Raw genomic sequence first — 11,683 nt, 5'->3', positions numbered from 1 at the left:
AATTGTCAACCGGAAGCACTTTTCAGCAGCACCAAATAACCTGATGTTGATGTTTTGTTAGCCAGTTTGCTAAGCTAATACTAGCTGCTAACCAAGTTGTAAAGTTGCGATATTATAATTGACAGGCTGAATTTGGAAGAAAAGATGTGGTGACAACAGGTGTTTGCACATGAACGTTACAAGTGTCCTGACACGATAACGTTCAACTGCAAACAACCGTTATGAGAGGCGTCGCTAACGTTAGTTAACGTGGATGTGTGACAGCTGAACTGGAACCACAACATGGACGTTTAGGGCTATTTCGATTTTATTCTCGACATTTCGACTTTAATCTCAACATTTCGATTTTAATCTTGACATTTCGACTTTTTTCTCGAAATGTAATTTTTTTTTTTAAATAAAAGAGAAATTGTCCCCCTCATTTTTTCCTTCTTATGCCTGGCCCTAATACTCTTCTGTATTCCCCCCTTTCACACTGATCTGTCCTATCAATAAAGGTTTGAAAAATGCCCCCCAAAATATCTTTCAAAAAAAAAAAAATAATAATGAAATGTTTTGAATTTGGCCATTGAATTTGATTTATTGTCTTTCCCCCCTATTTTTGCTGGTTTCTATTTCCCATGACGCAGACAAGCATCCGTCCAATCCCCCTCTAAGCCGTAATGCCGAGCGGCAGCTGGCTGCACCAATCACAACCCGGTCGCCCACCGGTCCGGACCAATCCTACGCCGCGTCGGCTTAGGTGGGCGGGGACTCTGAGGAACCCGACGGACTCGGCTCATCAGCCATTGATGCGCTCGGTCCGTCTGCAGGCGGACGACTCCTCACCGGTTCATCCATACCTGCGCTTGTTTTCTGGAGTGCGCGCCGGCGCCATGGTGTCCCACTCGCTCGCCCTGCCCATGATCTGCTTCACCACGCTGTGGGCGCTCGTGGGCGTCGTGGCCCCGTTTCTGGTGCCCAAAGGACCCAACCGGGGGTAGGTGGTCGTCGCCGCCGCGGCCGCCGTTGACGGCAGCCAATTAACGACTATTCACGGGTTTTCCTTTCCCCATGTCTTCCCCCCGCACGCAGGTTTTGGTTCATTGTTGGATATTTGCAGTATTTGAAGTCAGCGGTGCAGCGTCGGTTTAAATACGCGAGCGAGCTCCTGCCCGTGTGATGATGGAGGCCCCGTGCGTCATCCCGCGTCCCTCCCCCAGCGCTCCATCCATCCCCCCATCCACCCATCAGTCCCAACACAGATCAAAACACCTAATCCACTACTAAATTAATGGCCAACTATTTTTGATAAATCGATTAAAGTAGTTTTTAATGGTAAAAAAAAATAATATTCTCTGATTTCAGCTTCTTAAATGTGAATATGTTCTGGTTTCTTTGCTCCTCTGTGACAGTGAACTGAAGATCTTTGGTGTGTGGACAAAACAAAACATCGTCTTGAGGGTTTGGGGGGAATACGATCGGCATTTTTCACCATTTGATGACATTTCATGGAGCAAACAACGAATGGATTAATCGAGAAAATAATCGTCAGGTTAATCGATTATGACAATAATAAGAAAACAAAAATAACACTGAATGTGGCGAATATCGTTGGATCAGAAATGCTTCTCGGGTTGATCGATTACGATTGATAAGTTGTTGCATCCTTTAAAAAAATATATAATTTGCAGGTCAATATGTGATGCTTGGACTTTAGTTTAATAAACATCTCCGTTATCGTGTCAAAGAAAAGGCAGGTACTGCAGGCGTCATCAAAAGTAGACTCAATTGCAGAACGGCATTAAAATTACAAGCAGGGCCGGCCCGAGAAATACGCGAACTAAGCGGCTGCTTGGTGCCCCCCATTGGCCACCAGGGGCCCCCTCAAGAGCACTCGAAACGTCCCACAAGAAAGCGTGATTTAAAAACAAACAGATTTTATTATATACATTTTATATTATGTCAATGGCAATCATAATAAGCTTGCAATGCACAGTACTATTCTGCTTCCTTCTTGTCAGACTTTAAAATATCTCCAAACTGCCGTGTTGTCATATTCCAAACTCAACTAAACACATAACTAATAATTAGAGAGCAATATTATCGGCCAACTGATGTACCGGTCGGGCTCTACTAATAATAATTGTAAAGTACTTGTTTGAGTTTGTGATGATATGAAATTACAGAAAAAAACTAAAAACAGAAGGTAAAACAAACTCAATCACAACAAAATCATACGTCTCAGCTGTTCTACTCCAGACTGTGATGAAACTGAAGATGTAAAAAAATGTGAACCATTTTCACTTGAATATGATTTATATATAAATAATATTCTCTCACGATATGGAAAGATGATCTACAGCAATAGTGAATCAGTAGTATGTGTGTTTGACTGCTCTGTTCTCCTTGACAGTGTGATCGTCACCAGTCTCATCCTCACAGCCGTCTGCTGCTACCTGTTGTAAGTTCAAACTCTCCTCTTCCTCTTCGGTGTGCAGCTGGCTGTTACCTTGCATGTTTTTTTTGATTTTTTTTTTATGATTTATAGTTTATTGTCTTCACAAGAGACAAAATCCTTACAAATGTTTAGTCAGAGATGTACCGCGTTGCTGCCATGGCAGAAAACAAAAGCAAAACCTGAGCAGTATTAAGTTATTTCGTGAAAACGTTCACGTTATTTGGAGACATTTTTACGCGTTATTTCGTGAAAACTTGCGCGTTGTAATGAGAAACTTGCGCACGCAGTTTCACGCATGACGTTTGGTGTTACCATAATAAGTTTTCATTTTATAATGTGAACATTTTCACGAAAATAACACATTGCACACTGAGCTGGTGATGAAATATAGTGGGACGTGTACAACAGGATGAGATATCCACCACCAGAGGGAGCCCCAGCTCCTCCAGGAGGTGACCATCCATCCAAAAACAAAACACAGGCAACAGCAGATTTCCCAAACTAATGAAGTGTTTTACAGTATAAACCTATAATCATATTGTAGTTTGAGGAGTGAATAAACAATTAGTATACATTTATTTCTTGCGCAGAATATATCCCATTGGAAAGGAATATACACCCTTTCTTAAAAAGTCATCCGATTCTTGCTGTGTCCGTTTTATTGATTCATTCATTCATTTGATGAGCCGTACTGCTTATCCGTTATTTGACTACTTACATACGAACAACATAAAGTTAATTAGGCCTCAAACAAGCAGTGCCAATGTGGTTCCATGTTGCAATAATGATACTGCATCAAAATCCAGTTGTACTTTGTGTTGTCGTGCTTTCGGTGCTTCACTCCCGGTTGAAGGGGCAGCAAGCGATTTTAATCCAGTGCACTTTTTCGTGCTTAGGCTGCGGGTTCGAGCCGCGACAAGTTTTCGAATTGAACATCATGGGGTCATTCCTGGCTATTGGTGACCTTTCTGTCCCCAGGATATAACTCTCAATATTTTCCTCAAAATAAATAAAAATGTATTTAACAAAATGCTTTTATCATAGATTGAGGTATTGAGTATAGCATTCATCAAAATAATGCATATAACTGTGTTTTTTATTTTAATTACCTTTTTTTGTTGCACATACGCTTCTTTTGACGATGTCCCCAAAGCAATTTTTCAGTTTCAATGAGACACATTTGCAATATAATTATAAATAAATAGAAAAATTCAATTATTATCGTACAGAACAAGTTAATGTATCCCTAATTCTAAATAATGATACATGGAAACAATATTTATAATTTATTTTTTCTATAATTAACTGTGTCCCGGAACTCATGTTCCACCATGTTAGTTTGTGGTCAAACTAACATTCAGGAAGTGACATCACTCTTTAGATGGCATTCAGAGGAGCAAAGTGAGGTGAGGACCAACATTCTGTTCATGATGTTATCCATATGTCCTACTCTTAAATTTCCACCCTGTTAAGCTAAATTGTGATGCAAGTCATAATAAACCATGTTTAAAAAAAATGTTTAAAATATAAACAAAAATATAGTTTATTTGTTTAAGCTAGCTAACGTAACTTTGCTGTCTCACACAGCAATGGCTAATATATAATTAATAATCCATAACAAAATGCAATGAAATGCACATCAACGTTGACATCTACAGTTTCAAATGTCATTTACATCACAAAATTTTGAAAGCCCCCCAATAGACTTGAAACTAGAGATCGAACCATAAACTACTCAGGAAAATGTTTTCCGACGTCATAAATCAACTGAGACGTGAGAGTCATTCTCTCACAGAACTTCTATAGAAACAACCAGTGGAGTCGCCCTCTTCTGGTCATGACAGAGAATACAGGCCTCAGGGCGCTTCCATTGCAACGGCTTCATTCTACGGCCTACGGAAGCAGCAGGTCAGAGTACACGGAAGAGAACAGTATTTTAGCCTGTTAGCTTCCACATAGCAGCATACAGAAGCTAACCATCAGGTTTGCATCCAATTACAAACATAAGGAATCTGATTATTTCTTCAGCAAAGTGTGTTTTAAACCTGCAGAGTGACATATCACACAGAGCTAGCATGCTAGCCGCTACCAACTACTTGCCTGAATCGGAAGAAAACGGATGAAAGATCGAACAATTAATATGCCAGGATCAAACTGTGGCCGAGGAGCACATGGTGCAGGTGATTCCCCCGGGGTCCTTTGTAGCTTCCTCCTAGCTTGGCCCTGGACTAGGTGCCCAACAATCTGCCTGACTTAAACTCAAGTAAACGGAGAAGAAGGCTACAGTCGAACAGAAGGGAAGAGGAAGAGACGACCCTGAGAGAGTCCGACATCCCTAGTGCTACGGGTTTTTTCCAGTAAACCAACTTTATTTATGAAACACAAACAACCCCCCCCCCCCCCCAGAACAAACAGGATTCAAATGTTATCAAATGGTAAAGTAAAAGATAATATACAAGTATAGAAATCTGAGTCAATGAAATAACAAATGAATGAAAGGACAATGCAGAATTAAGAAATAATGTATCAGAGTAAATTTGAAATAGAGATAATACAATATGTACATTAATGTATATAGTATTTTGTTATGATGATATCATCAACTAGAAATTCAACAGTTCGACGTGACTCCTGACTGGAAAGATGTAAAGTGTCTAAATCTATATAAGGAATTTCTTTAGGTTTTTAATGGTTGCTTTTAATGCTGCTGCCCTGATGGATTGTGGGATGCCCTTTAGCATTTAGGGGAGAATTCGATCACGGCTGCCACTTAGATCCTCACAGGTCATTTCACTTACTTAAGAACTTTCCTGAGCAAAATAGACTGTTGGACTGCAGCCTCGGGTTATGCTCATCTCTCTGCTGTGATTAAATCACATACAGGTTTGTCACAGAATTGTATTCCCAGTCGCTAGAGAAAGACTTTCATTTAAAGTTGATTTAGTTTCTTGTGTCCTTTTGCTGCAAAGCTGTTTTTCCTGCGTGCGTCTCTACAGTAATGGCGGCGTTCACGGAGAAGGGTGATGATCTGATGTCCTCTGTTTCCTTTCCCCTCTCGGTCTCTGTCTCTTTACTCAGCTGGTTGGTCGCCATCCTGGCCCAGGCCAACCCTCTGTTCGGCCCGCAGCTGAAGAACGAGACGATATGGTATCTGCGCTACTTCTGGGAGTAAACGAGGTCAGTCTGCCAGAGCGGTTAGCACAGTTTGTCTGGATCCAACTGTGAACCACGACACGTTTACAGAACAGGTCAAAATTCTGTCACATCACGTCCGGAAAAAATGCAGTCAAAGTCCGACAGTCACTGCAGCGGCGTCACACATGTTCAACTGCACCCCGCGTTAAGCTCCGCCCTCTGGGGCAAAAGTGATCTATTGTTGTCATTATATTTAATTTTATTATTATTTTAATAAATTCAAAACTTAAGTTTAAGTCTGTGCATAATCAATGAGTGTGATTCGAAATACCTCTCCAGGGATCAGTAATCAGGACGCATCAATATTCACTGTGGAGCGGTTGGCCAATAATATCGGCCGATATTAGCGCTTCGAAGACATGTGGGTATGGGCCGATATTTTAAGAGCCCCGACTGATATTATCGGCCAGCTTACATTTTATGTAAAATAAAACTTTGTTATAAGTTAACTATGTATTTGGTTGTATTTGTATTCTCAATTTATAGTTATTGATGATAAAGTTCACGGTTAAACCAAAATATCAAGCCTCAATTACGTGTCTTTGTCGTAAAGGTTTGATAGCAACATATTAGGAATCATTGACAGATTTATTAATTATATACATATATTGGCAGACGCATCGGTATCGGTAATCTTGTACTCCCAAATATCGATACTGGTATCGGCCCCCAAAAAACAATATCGGTCGGGCTGTAATTCACTGCGTCTTCCTCTTTTCCTTCTCCAGGTCTGTACGATGTGATGGCTCCTGTGGTCCCTACACCGCCTGGTGGTTTCGCTGGACTCGACCATTTCATCCCCCCCCCCCCCCCCCCCCGCACACACACATCTCCGCATTTTATTTATTGACATTTTTTAAACTCAGAAACTCAGAAGTCAACTCAGAAGTCACTGTTGCAGCCGTGGCGAATATTAAGGATACTGTGGAGTTTGTGTAGTGTAAGACTCAACCGTTTAGTCGGGACAGATATTTGTGAGTTGGTGGCGGGACACCGGTGAAACCATGACGTCACCTGTTAGGAGCAGATATGAAACTTCCCCCTCTGTAATGTGCAATCCTGAAATACTTCACTTTGGTCTGGTTTTTTGTTTACATTTTCGTTTTGTGTCGCCGCCGTCACATAACATGAATTTATGAGTGTTTGTATTTATTCTTGTTATATAATTGTGATTATCTGTGTGATGTAATGCTTGTGCGTGAATGTGTGTGTGTGTGTGTGAAGAGTTCTTTACTGTGATTGTTTGGGCTGCCGCCATGAGACCCCCCCCCCCCCCCCCCCCCAAAAAAGTGAAGAGCGATTCCCTCCACTTTAGACCACTTCAGCACGAAAAACTCCCTCCCACATTCCCCTCATGCTCGACACCGCAGAGGGTCCTCGTTGCCATGGTGATCTGGTCGCACAATTCATTCCTGCTCCCCTCGACCCCCCCCCCCCCTTTTTTTTGCTCACCCTTGTGACTACAGATGTGCTGTAGGTTGAACTGTAGTATGCGTTTTGTTAGTTTTTTCATTGTCGTGTCCAATGTATATTTTATTTTCATGACCCATTTCAAGCCTCTCAAACAGCAGCTTCACCAAATTCCACACTTAAACTTCACCTCATATTCTTTTGGGGGTTTGCAGCTCTTCCAGGCACAGTGACCCCCCCAGAGGAAGAAAAAAACAGTCATTTTTAAAGACATTTCCACTGGCTGGATTTTTGGTCTAAGGGCGACGAATCAGATCACAGTAAATGTTTGTTTTTCAAAAAACGCTTTGTTCTAACCAAGTCGCAGGAAATAATAGAAAAAATTGTGGCTCGCGAACGGTGAGTTACGGTGTGTTCACACTGCCACCGACTGGAAAAGGTGCAGGGGTCAAGGTCGTCTCCATGCCGACCGTCGGCCCCTCCGTCAGTGCATTTCCTTCCTGGCACTGACACGATTGGCTGTTTTCCCGCTTCATGGCGTTCTGAACGTATACAGTTCACCGGATGATGAGGAGATGTTCATCGGCATATACTGTATGTACGAGGCCCCTTCCTTATTTGCCGTGAACAAGATGCTGGCGTGTGACACACCTGTCTCGTCGGCTGCCGACCATCACCACAACTACACCTCCCTCCCTTCCAAGCCCCCCCAACTCCAAACCTTAGAGCCCCTCCCACCCCCCCACCCTTCCTTCCCTTCTCTAAAACCACTTTGCTTCAGCCAAAAAAGAAAAAAAAATCTAAATCAATATACAGCTACTTTTTAGAAAGACCAAATTGCGTTGTATCTTTTCCTCCAGCCCTCTTATGGTAGTTGTGGTGGTGGTGGCATGCATCTCAAAGTGAATGCAACGGGTTGTTGCGACAGTGGGGACGCTCGTCAAATAGAGCGTGACCACATCCGATGTTGTCTACGAGGCCAGGACTCTGTCGCTGGTACTCAGTTTTAATGGTGGATTGGGAAAGTCCGTCCGATTGCCTTTTCCCGAACCACTTTTCCTTGACCTCAGTGGAAAAACGTCATGAGGGTCAAGGAAAGGTGTAAAGGAGGATTCATTGGACTTGGGGAAAGCCGACACCGCTGCTCAGAGAATGGCATCAGATGGAAAAAGCTTTGTGGGCAACGGTAGCTTTCTTCTTCTTCTTCTACTACTACTTCGTATTGAAGCACCCTTCCTAAGCATTTACGGAATCCAAATATCACGGCTGCCGATGAAATACTTCCGGGTCACGTCACTCAGTCAGGAACCTTCCTCAGCAAAATGTACTTGGTCGTAGACAACAGTCACATGCACTTAGAAGAAGCTTATTCGTTGGACAGGTTAGAAATGTTCCTTCCTGCAGAGAACGCTGTTTGCTCTCGCCTCATTTCCTTCTGTCAGGCCTTCAAACCATTAACTGCTGACTGTTTTTTTTGGGGGGGGGGGGGATTTGTTTCCTGCTGTGGACTTGAGTCACTTTACCAATCCCACTCGGTACTGAAACGTGTCACGATTAGCGCCTGTAGGGACGTAGAGTCGCGTTTTATCGGTGTCCGCGAATCATCCGACGGCAAATCAGTTCAGTTCTCTTGAAAAACCAGCTGCTGTTTTTATCGGTCATATTATTCCTGGCAAACGTAGAGGGAGATGAAGAGTGATGTTTCTTTTTGTGTGTGTGTGTGTTAAGAGTCACCATGGTAACAAAAACCTACTAAATCACAGATGTAATTGTCGGTGGACATGAGCTCCTACTCGTGACCTTGTGTAGTAAATGATCCTGTGTGAGCGGCTCTGTACGTGAAAACCTCCAATAAAAGAAACTCTGTGTAACACAGTCTCGCTGCTCTGCTGACGTTATTAATGTAGCAGCTACTGAACACACCTGAATATACCTGTACACCCCGTGTGAGTGGGAGACGCTGTGGGAAGGCAGAGACGTTGGATGTGAGGATGTAGCTTCTCTGCGCGTCCGCAACGTTGCCTGTTGTTGGACACAGTAACAAGTGAAACACACATCACCTCGGATCAAAAACTGGTCCCAGGTCGTTTCTCCATTTCGTAATCATTAGGGTTTGTTGACGGTAAACTACGGAAGAGTATTAGGGCCAGGCATTAGGAAAAAAATTAGGGGGAAGATTTTTTTTTATTCATTCAACATTTCCAGAATAAAGTTGAAATGTCAAGATTAAAGTCGAAATGTCCCTAAACGTCCGTGTTGTGGTTCCAGTTCAGCTGTCACACATCCACGTTAACTAACGTTAGCGAAGCTACACTAGCCCCGGTAACTGCTCGCCTCTCATAATTCATCAACGGTTGTTTGTAATTGAACGTTATCGTGTCGGGACGCACGTCGACGTTCACGTGCAAACACCCGTTGTCACCGCGTCGTCTCTTCCAGATTCAGCCTGTCAATGGTAACATCGCAACTTTACAACTTGGTTAGCAGCTAGCGTTAGCTTAGCAAACTGGCTAACAAAACATCAACATCCGGTGGTGTGGTGCTGCTGAAGAAGTGCTTCTGGGTCACAATTTTTTTACTCGTCCGTAGTAAACTGTTGAGTTTGTTCTGTGGGTGAAATTTTAAAAACGACCCAAGGATGAAGTGTGAACGTGTGTGTGTGTGTGTTGCATCTCCTGCTGATTTTTGTACAGTAGCAGTTCTTGGAAAAGGGCGTCGGCCCCCCCGACCCCCCGCGATAAAAGGACCCTGGCAGTTTGATCAAGTTACCTTGGCGATCAAGGACAAGGGCGACTCTCTCTCTCTCTCTCTCTCTCTCTCTCTCTTTCTCTCTCTCTCTCTCTCTCTCTCTCTCTCACGCCAAACTCTGGCCCATACGTACTCATTCAACTCGGCTCATCTGTCAGGTGCAGGAATTTCGCCGGACGAACATGCCACAGTCCAGCTGAAGTGGCCAAAGCCTGGACGTTTGCTCCCTCAGACGATTCACTGATCGATAAAGAAGTGAAAGGCTGAAAGGTAAGGCACCTTTATCTTATCACAAATAAGCTGATTCTATTCCCAAAAGGCTCAAACTAATACTAATAGAGTTTGAATCAAGGTGAAAAAAAACAGATAAGACTCAAACAATTTTACACAACGACAAGACTCGAGCTCTTAAACTTAAATAATTAAGTTACATTTGAAAACAGAATTACATCAGAGGGTTTATAGACTATCATATAGAGGAAGAGCACTGGTCTACTTGTATTTAATGTCTTACAAAGATACAGAAAAATACAAAACAAAACCTGAAAGCCTCCTCCTCCACGTTAGCAGATGGGACGAGCCAAAAAGTCAAAAGTACACGGCAAACAATTTTTTTTCCAAAGACCTTTTTTTGTGTCATTTTCGTTACTTTATTCATTTATCCAGTAAGTTTGGTGGGGTGTGATGATTGACAGCTGAGACTGACTCGCGATTGGTCGGGCACCTTTATGACAAAGACATGTAATTGAAGCTTGATGTTTTAGTTTAACCATGAACTTTATACATGAGTAACTATCAATTGAAAATACAAATACAACCAAATACATAGAACTTATAACAAACATTTATTGATTAAAAAATATAAACATAAATGCACATTTACAGGTTCAAATCAGTCGGCGGATAATAATGGTCGGGCTCTTAAAATAACGGCCGATGCCGACGTGTGTGAAAAGCTAATATCGGCCGATATCATCGGCCAACCGATAAATCGGTCGGGCTCTCAAAGTCAAAAGCACAAGATGCCGCGATTTTCTTTGCTTCATGTCTGCACAGTAAAGGAGGAACTGGAGAGGCGTCGTCCATCATCAACATGTTTGTTTTACAGTCTAACCTCAGGACAAGCACACGGGACTCCGCCTCAACGGTTTCAATGTTCGTACGCATCATCACCTCCGACGTCTGCGCTCCGACGTACGACATTCGTCAGCGCTAACTACGATCTTCTCAGTTTTAGCCGCTATCGCAAGGTTTTGGCGACACATTGCGGAGCGCGCGCGCAAATGTGTAAGTTACTCGGCCGGGCTCGCATATAGGCTCTGCGTCTTTACACTAGCCTATTGTTGACTGTAATTCTCCAAATAGTTATTCTCCCTTTGCGAGTTCACAGCTGTTTTCATTTAAATGCTTGTTTTATTCTAGGGATATATATTTTTTTGTTAAATGTTGAAGCACAGAGAGAAATTTACAGAATACAAAAGGACAAAACAACATGGGGAAACGCGGGAGTGACGTACCCATCTCAGCACAAACTGTTCTGCCAGGTTATAGGTCACGTTCTCTAGAATGACTGTTGTCCTCTTCCATTAACAGGACAAACAGTCATCTATAATTCACAGCTGCAAGCAAGGCGGCGGCGGCGGCGGCGGCGGCGCGGCACTGCAGTCTCCCTCCGGATGCAGATTAATGAGTAAACAGCCCATTAAGCCTATGTGACATTTGGAGAAAGCCGCAGTGTTTTTCTTGTGATCGATTGAACGGCGGTGATTTCGTCGATCCTCTGGTCACGACTGACTGAGGCACAAACATTCATCCAGCTTCTCCTGAACCTGCGGTGTTGTCCTTAAAAAATATGATTTGCCCAAGCCTTGGCCCACATTTCTGTTTGAA

At 42.9% G+C, this 11,683-nt stretch overlaps 1 protein-coding gene across 1 annotated transcript; it reads left to right on the top strand.

The window, feature by feature from the left end:
- Positions 1–753: 753 nt before the first annotated feature.
- atpv0e2 (ATPase H+ transporting V0 subunit e2) lies at positions 754–8,920 on the top strand. The gene is made up of 4 exons (XM_035636860.2): positions 754–979; positions 2,396–2,443; positions 5,519–5,617; positions 6,364–8,920. The coding sequence occupies exons 1-3, from the start codon at positions 792–794 to the stop codon at positions 5,610–5,612; spliced, it is 330 nt and encodes a 109-aa protein (XP_035492753.1). The 5' UTR covers positions 754–791; the 3' UTR covers positions 5,613–5,617; positions 6,364–8,920.
- The last annotated feature ends 2,763 nt before the right edge of the window (positions 8,921–11,683 follow it).

The sequence above is a fragment of the Scophthalmus maximus genome, chromosome 8 (assembly GCF_022379125.1).
Source record: "Scophthalmus maximus strain ysfricsl-2021 chromosome 8, ASM2237912v1, whole genome shotgun sequence".
Lineage (NCBI taxonomy): Eukaryota > Metazoa > Chordata > Actinopteri > Pleuronectiformes > Scophthalmidae > Scophthalmus > Scophthalmus maximus.
This window is presented reverse-complemented; position numbering and strand designations above follow the sequence as displayed.

Bases quoted from the DNA above. Each gene is read 5' to 3' on its own strand.
- atpv0e2 (XM_035636860.2), top strand. From the start codon at position 792: ATGCGCTCGGTCCGTCTGCAGGCGGACGACTCCTCACCGGTTCATCCA. The intron at 980-2,395 runs GTAGGTGGTCGT...TCTCCTTGACAG, and splicing joins CCCAAAGGACCCAACCGGGG to TGTGATCGTCACCAGTCTCA. The intron at 2,444-5,518 runs GTAAGTTCAAAC...CTCTTTACTCAG, and splicing joins GCCGTCTGCTGCTACCTGTT to CTGGTTGGTCGCCATCCTGG.